At 41.4% G+C, this 8,799-nt stretch overlaps 1 protein-coding gene across 1 annotated transcript in view; it reads right to left on the bottom strand.

The window, feature by feature from the left end:
- Nucleotides 1–7,601: 7,601 nt before the first annotated feature.
- The window catches only part of LOC112227295 (UDP-glucuronosyltransferase 1-6-like), a 14,818-nt gene continuing 13,620 nt past the window's right edge, over nucleotides 7,602–8,799 (bottom strand). The window contains exon 7 of the mRNA XM_042307878.1: nucleotides 7,602–8,197. Within this exon, the coding sequence (XP_042163812.1) occupies nucleotides 7,924–8,197 (274 nt within the window). The 3' untranslated portion in view covers nucleotides 7,602–7,923. The remainder of the gene's footprint in view (nucleotides 8,198–8,799) is intronic.

Below are 8,799 nucleotides of genomic sequence, written 5' to 3'. Positions count from 1 at the left end.
TATGATGGTGATACGATATGGATTACAAGTATGAATATTAAAGGCTATAAGCACTACACATAGACACTCAACCATGCAAATTGGCAGAGTTATTATGTATCTGGACATCACACATTATCGTCTTACTCTTATACAGACATCATACACACTCTCACTATATCACATCCAATATCATACACATCAACCTACTCAGATTTACTACACACATAACATCTTGTCTCAATTTTCTACCATCTGTGGCACTGACTCACAGGCAAACGGGCAACGGAATAAAACACATATTTCTTCTAAATATCAGACATTTGGAAGCTCTGGTTTTGACCGCCATAACACCTCTGATGGCAGTAACTTCACAAGCACGAATTATGGTCCATTTAGACTGAGAATAGTATCTAGTTATGGTAAGGGGTGAAATAAGTATAGCCAGTTGTAACAGTTTAGCATATTATTTAAAAAAAAAGATCAGTCTAAAAGAAAAGGAATATAACATATACTGTTTACAGGAAACTCACTCTACGTCCTTAGACGAATGGGGTAATAATTTTCTGTCTTGGACAAAAGAACTCAAAAGGTGTGATGATATTTATTAACAAAAATGTCAATCTGAATGTTCAAATAGTCAGGAATGATTCACAAGGAAGGTGGATATTTTTTAATATGAAAGTGAACCAAAAAGAGATTTGGCTCATTAATCTATATGGTCCAAATCAGGATGATACCTACTTCTTCAAAAACGTTTATACCAATTTATTGAACTTACAGGCAACAAATTATCAGATCATTATGGAGACCGTAACACATTGCCTTTACACCTCCATGGACTGTGGAAAGGCAATCAAACTATCATCACCCTGCCCTTAAGGAAATCACAAATATTATGGACACATTAGAAATAGTGGATATTTGGAGACTAAAAAACCCTGACCTAGTGATATATACATGGAGGAGATTTAATATCCTGACCTAGTGAGCTATACATGGAGGTTTAATATCCTGACCTAGTGAGATATACATGGAGGAGGTTTAATATCTTGACCTAGTGAGATATACATGGAGGAGGTTTAAAACCCTGACCTAGTGAGATATACATGGAGGAGGTTTAAAACCCTGACCTAGTGAGATATACATGGAGGAGGTTTAATATCCTGACCTAGTGAGATATACATGGAGGAGGTTTAATATCCTGACCTAGTGAGATATACATGGAGGAGGTTTAATATCCTGACCTAGTGAGATATACATGGAGGAGGTTTAATATCCTGACCTAGTGAGATATACATGGAGGAGGTTTAATATCCTGACCTAGTGAGATATACATGGAGGAGGTTTAATACCCTGACCTAGTGAGATATACATGGAGGAGGTTTAATATCCTGACCTAGTGAGATATACATGGAGGAGGTTTAATATCCTGACCTAGTGAGATATACATGGAGGTTTAATATCCTGACCTAGTGAGATATACATGGAGGAGGTTTAATATCCTGACCTAGTGAGATATACCTGACCTAGTGAGATATACATGGAGGAGGTTTAATATCCTGACCTAGTGAGATATACATGGAGGAGGTTTAATATCCTGACCTAGTGAGATATACATGGAGGAGGTTTAATATCCTGACCTAGTGAGATATACATGGAGGAGGTTTAATATCCTGACCTAGTGAGATATACATGGAGGTTTAATATCCTGACCTAGTGAGATATACATGGAGGAGGTTTTAAAACCCTGACCTAGTGAGATATACATGGAGGAGGTTTAAAACCCTGACCTAGTGAGATATACATGGAGGTTTAATATCCTGACCTAGTGAGATATACATGGAGGAGGTTTAAAACCCTGACCTAGTGAGATATACATGGAGGAGGTTTAATATCCTGACCTAGTGAGATATACATGGAGGAGGTTTAATATCCTGACCTAGTGAGATATACATGGAGGAGGTTTAAATCCTGACCCTGACCTAGTGAGATATACATGGAGGTTTAATATCCTGACCTAGTGAGATATACATGGAGGAGGTTTAAAACCCTGACCTAGTGAGATATACATGGAGGAGGTTTAATATCCTGACCTAGTGAGATATACATGGAGGAGGTTTAAACCCTGACCTAGTGAGATATACATGGAGGAGGTTTAATATCCTGACCTAGTGAGATATACATGGAGGAGGTTTAATATCCTGACCTAGTGAGATATACATGGAGGAGGTTTAATATCCTGACCTAGTGAGATATACATGGAGGAGGTTTAATATCCTGACCTAGTGAGATATACATGGAGGAGGTTTAATATCCTGACCTAGTGAGATATACATGGAGGAGGTTTAATATCCTGACCTAGTGAGATATACATGGAGGAGGTTTAATATAGTGAGATATACATGGAGGAGGTTTAAAACCCTGACCTAGTGAGATATACATGGAGGAGGTTTAAAACCCTGACCTAGTGAGATATACATGGAGGAGGTTTAATATCCTGACCTAGTGAGATATACATGGAGGAGGTTTAATATCCTGACCTAGTGAGATATACATGGAGGAGGTTTAATACCCTGACCTAGTGAGATATACATGGAGGAGGTTTAATATCCTGACCTAGTGAGATATACATGGAGGAGGTTTAATATCCTGACCTAGTGAGATATACATGGAGGAGGTTTAATATCCTGACCTAGTGAGATATACATGGAGGAGGTTTAATATCCTGACCTAGTGAGATATACATGGAGGAGGTTAAATATCCTGACCTAGTGAGATATACATGGAGGAGGTTTAATATCCTGACCTAGTGAGATATACATGGAGGAGGTTTAATATCCTGACCTAGTGAGATATACATGGAGGAGGTTTAATATCCTGACCTAGTGAGATATACATGGAGGAGGTTTAATCAAGCTAGTTGACTTAACTACTTTCTTGTCTCTTTCTTTTTTTGTTGTTGATTTTCTCCCTTTTTCTCCCAAATTTCGTGGTATCCAATTGTTTTTTAGTAGCTACTATCTTATCTCATCACTACAACTCCCGTACGGGCTCGGGAGAGACGAAGGTTGAAAGTCATGCGTCCTCCGATACACAACCCAACCAAGCCGCACTGCTTCTTAACACAGAGGGCATCCAACCCGGAAGCCAGCTGCACCAAACTGTCCACTTAGGAAGCAACACTAGTTGACAATAAATTCCACATGCTGTTGTGCAAATGGAATAGACAACAGGTGGAAATTATAGGCAATTAGCAAGACACCCCCAAAAAAGGAGTGGTTCTGCAGGTGGTGACCACAGACCACTTCTCAGTTCCTATGCTTCCTGGCTGATGTTTTGGTCACTTTTGAATGCTGGCGGTGCTTTCACTCTAGTGGTAGCATGAGACGGAGTCTACAACCCACACAAGTGGATCAGGTAGTGCAGCTCATCCAGGATTTCACATCAATGCGAGCTGTGGCAAGAAGGTTTGCTGTGTCTGTCAGCGTAGTGTCCAGAGCATGGAGGCGCTACCAGGAGACAGGCCCGTACATCAGGAGACGTGGAGGAGGCCGTAGGAGGGCAACAACCCAGCAGCAGGACCGCTACCTCCGCCTTTGTGCAAGGAGGAGCAGGAGGAGCACTGCCAGAGCCCTGCAAAATGACCTCCAGCAGGCCACAAATATGCATGTGTCTGCTCAAACGGTCAGAAACAGACTCCATGAGGGTGGTATGAGGGCCCGACGTCCACAGGTGGGGGTTGTGCTTACAGTCCAACACCGTGCAGGACGTTTGGCATTTGCCAGAGAACACCAAGATTGGCAAATTCGCCACTGGCGCCCTGTGCTCTTCACAGATGAAAGCAGGTTCACACTGAGCACATGTGACAGACGTGACAGAGTCTGGAGACGCCGTGACAGAGTCTGCTGCCTGCAACATCCTCCAGCATGACCGGTTTGGCGGTGGGTCAGTCATGGTGTGGGGTGGCATTTCTTTGGGGGGCCGCACAGCCCTCCATGTGCTCGCCAGAGGTAACCTGACTGCCATTAGGTACCGAGATGAGATCCTCAGACCCCTTGTGAGACCATATGCTGGTGCAGTTGGCTCTGGGTTCCTCCTAATGCAAGACAATGCTAGACCTCATGTGGCTGGAGTGTGTCAGCAGTTCCTGCAAGAGGAAGGCATTGATGCTATGGACTGGCCCGCCCGTTCCCCAGACCTGAATCCAATTGAGCACATCTGGGACATCATGTCTCGCTCCATCCACCAACAGACTGTCCAGGAGTTGGCGGATGCTTTAGTCCAGGTCTGGGAGGAGATCCCTCAGGAGACCATCCACCACTTCATCAGGAGCATGCCCAGGTGTTGTAGGGAGGTCATACAGGCACGTGGAGGCCACACACACTACTGAGCCTCATTTTGACTTGTTTTAAGGACATTACATCAAAGTTGGATCAGCCTGTAGTGTGGTTTTCCACTTTAATTTTGAGTGTGACTCCAAATCCAGACCTCCATGGGTTGATAAATTTGATTTCCATTGATAATTTCTGTGTGATTTTGTTTTCAGCACATTCAACTATGTAAATAGAAAAGTATATAATAAGAATATTTAATTCATTCAGATCTAGGATGTGTTATTTTAGTATTCCCTTCATTTTTTGAAACTGAGATCATCTCTAAACAAGGTTCTGGGCGTACTGCCAAATTGCAGATACTGATAGGGAGGATTTGTTCAATCAGTCACTTGCATTAACACAGAAATTGGTTATTAGAAAAGCACAAACAAAAAAAATGTCCACATTCTATCCTCTTATCACTTGTGTGATAATAATCATTACATTTTAATATAAGCATTTAGATTTTAGCTTCTATATCATCATATTCTATACTCGTAAGGGAAATCCACACAGAACATAATGGACACTTCATCATTTCAAGCCCTTCATTCTGGGTAGTATGGTAATACTATAATTATCATAGAGGTCCTATTCACGGGAATTCATCAAAAATACACACAACGTGTTAAATTACATAATTTAGACAAACGAAGAAAAAATGCTGCACGCTGCAGCCCATTTGGCAATTTAGGATCCCCAACTTCCAAACAGGGACGTGGGATCCCCAACTTCCAAACAGGGACGTAGGATCCCCAACTTCCAAACAGGGACGTGGGATCCCCAACTTCCAAACAGGGACGTGGGATCCCCAACTTCCAAACAGGGACGTGGGATCCCCAACTTCCAAACAGGGACGTGGGATCCCCAACTTCCAAACAGGGACGTGGGATCCCCAACTTCCAGACAGGGACTCCAACCAAATTGCAGGCGTTGTGGGGAATTATTTTTAGCAACAGTGGCAATGTATTGGGCAAAATGAGTCATGCTAGAAGAGTGGGACAAAGGTACAACATTCATCACCAATGATTGAACAAGTGCCCTCTTGGACCTGTCAAAAGATAGTCAAGAACCTCTCTGTTTTACAGAGACAATATGCACAATTATTTTAGCATTTCCAATTTCCTGTACGTCTCGAGACATCTCCTGAATTCAGGTCCAGGTTGACTTTCACAGGGAAGAGACAACACATGTTACAACAGTTTCAGACCAACCTTGATCAGAATAAGATTGGGGCAAGGTTATCTCAAGTTACAATCTAGTGGCTCTCCTCACATGTTTAGGGGCATTACTCTGTCTCTAGAAGGCTCTCCTTTCCAAATCATAATTACAACTATTGATTAATTATCCAACCCAAATGTAGAATGACAGTCCTTGTTGGTTCTATCACTTTAATTTAAGACCCTCAATTTATCACACGTGGATACTAGCAGAATGTACATTTACATTGACACTGTATTCATCTTATATTATTATCCACATTTCAATCAGCGAAGGATCAATACAGGGGGCATATAAGCAGACAATTATAGCTCTTACAATATTGAATGATTACATGTCTCTAAAACAGGCTATAGGCTACATGTCCACCACCAAGTCAGAAACAGTAGACCAAGTTCTGACAGGGAGAGGGACCAAATTATTAGGGTGAGGTGGATGAAGTCTGAGATTACCCAGGTGTTTTGAACGTGGATGAAGTCATGTTGGATTGATGACCAACGTCGTCAACCTTTTCTGTCCCTTGGTGTGTGCATGTTAGTCCTTTTAAAAAGGAAAAGAGACCAGACAGATGTTTTAAACCCTTAAACCCAGACCTGGACCCTCTCTACCAAATAGCAGGAAGGGGGAAGGAAAATAATGTAACACTTGCAGTTAGACACGGATTCCTTCCTTGTTGAATTTTGCGATTTCTCGACATGATGTGTAATGTTTATGTACAATTGCCCCCTGAGCATTGATACGTTTGATCTATAATTTCTCTTCTTATGACCAGGATTTAAAAGGATTTGCCAGTAGATTGTCGAAGTGATTCATGATGATGACTGCTTGTCATAGGAAAATAAAAATATGGCCTAATATGGCCTTATAGTGAACAACATGTAAGGAGTTGAAATAAAAAAACTCCAGGAATGTTCCATTCCATTTTAGTTCCACAAAAAGCTAATTTCTCCTTCGTCAAGATAATCCATCCACCTGACAGGTGTGGCATATCGAGAAGCTGCTTAAACAGCATGATCATTACACAGGTGCACCTTGTGCTGGGGACAATAAAAAGCCACTCTAAAATGTGCAGTTTTTTCACACAACACAATGCCACAGATGTCTCAAGTTTTGAGGGAATGTGTAATTGGCATGCTGACTGCAGGAATGTCCACCAGAGCTGTTGCCAGAGAATTGAATGTTAATTTCTCTACCACAAACTGCATCCAACGTTGTTTAAGAGAATTTGGCAATTTCGAGTCTCATAGCAAAGGCTCTGAATCCTTTTTAATTATATATTGTTTTTTGCAAACAGTTTTCACTTTGTCATTATGGGGTATTGTGATGTCATTATGGGGTATTGTGATGTCATTATGGGGTATTGTGATGTCATTATGGGGTATTGTGATGTCGTTATGGGGTATTGTGATGTCATTATGGGGTATTGTGTGTAGATTGATGAGGAAAATTTTAGAATAAGGCTGTAATGTAATGTTGTTGTCTTAGGTCTCTCTTTATGTAGTGTTGTGGTGTCTCTCTTGTTGTGATGTGTGTTTTGTCCTATATTTATGTCTTTAATTCTTATATCCCAGCCCCCGTCCCCGCAGGAGGCCTTTTGCCTTCTGGTAGGCCGTCATTGTAAATAATAATTTGTTCTGAACTGACTTGCCTAAATAAATAAATACATTTCCCTGATTTGGTGTCTTTAAGTTTGTGTTTCTCTTTTGTTTGCCTTCCTGGGTACATTTAGAGGTCGAGGTGGGTGTCTTTAAGGTCCCAGTGGTTTTGGTTGTTGATCAGTTCGAGTGTCTTTCAGAACCCCTCCTAAAACTGCACCTGTTTGGTTTTGGTTGTTGATCAGTTCTCTGTTTGAGCAACATTGTAGTTTAATTTTAGCTGTGGAACATAACAGTGGATTAGATTTGTCGTCAACAGTGGCCCAGATCAGACTGTAATCCTAATGAATGAATAATCAACGTTTGCGTGGTTTTAATCCACTGAATAGTTGTATTGGTGTGGTTAGGATTACTCTCCCCGACACAAACAGAAAAACACACCACCATCTTTATTTCCTGAAGACATCTGTGGTGTATTCATTAGTGTACAGTCCTTTTTTTTTTTTTGCTTCTGATTCCCTCTTGGTTGGTTCCTTTATCCTCAGATGGAGATGTTGCCATTTCACTCAGTTGACTCTCTACTGAAGGAGACCCAGGTGTGCTGGCAGTGGAACAGAACAAGGGGGACGGCTGTCCGTCCTCCAGGTGTTTATTAGGAAAAGTTGAGATACACAATTTGAATACACAACATTTTAGGAAATTTAAAATAAATGTGGATATCTGTTGTTGCCTCTAGGCTCCGCCCCTACTGGTCAGTCCTCCTTAATCTTCCTGGTTGTGAACCTCCGCACGCACAGCGATAAGCACTTTAACGTCACCATGACAACGGCCGTCGCCGCGACGATCAACAGGCCAATCACATCCAAGCTGTGGTACTGGAACCAGTTGAGGTCTTGGGCGGCGGCTCTCAGGTGGCCCGCCCCTTTGTGGCGCATCACAAACTCTGTCCAATAGGCAGAGAGCTCCAGGGGGTCCACTGGTTGGTCCTTGTGAATGGCTGAGAGCTTCAGCACACTGGACTTATACCTGTAGAAAGACACACCATGGCCCGATTACCAACCGGGGGAAATCCCCAGGAGCCTCGACCTCCAGAGGGCCCCAACTCATGTAGTTATAGTGTTTGATACACACACACACATTATGCGGATGTTATCGCAGGTGCAGCAAAATGCTTGTGTTCCAACACTGCAGTAATAATACCTAACAATATACAACAAATCCCCAAAATAAAAAGAAAGGAATTAAGAAATATCAGAACGAACAATGTCAGAGTCTGGAATATAAATATATAGTGGTGTGTATAGACAGTACAGACAGAATAGAAAAGGTGTGGACAGCAGTAGTTATACAGTATAGGATGAACCATGACTAGAATACAGTATATACATATGAAGTGGACAGCAGTAGTTATATAGGATGAACCATGACTAGAATACAGTATATACATATGAAGTGGACAGCAGTAGTTATATAGGATGAACATGACTAGAATACAGTATATACTAGAATACAGTATAGGATGAACCATACTAGAATATATATATATATATATATATATATATATATATATATATATATATATATATATATATATAGGATGAACTAGAATACAGTATATACATATGAAG

Source organism: Oncorhynchus tshawytscha, linkage group LG28 (assembly GCF_018296145.1).
Source record: "Oncorhynchus tshawytscha isolate Ot180627B linkage group LG28, Otsh_v2.0, whole genome shotgun sequence".
Lineage (NCBI taxonomy): Eukaryota > Metazoa > Chordata > Actinopteri > Salmoniformes > Salmonidae > Oncorhynchus > Oncorhynchus tshawytscha.
Note: the sequence above shows the minus strand (reverse complement) of the source record. Positions and strands in the feature narration are given on the sequence as shown.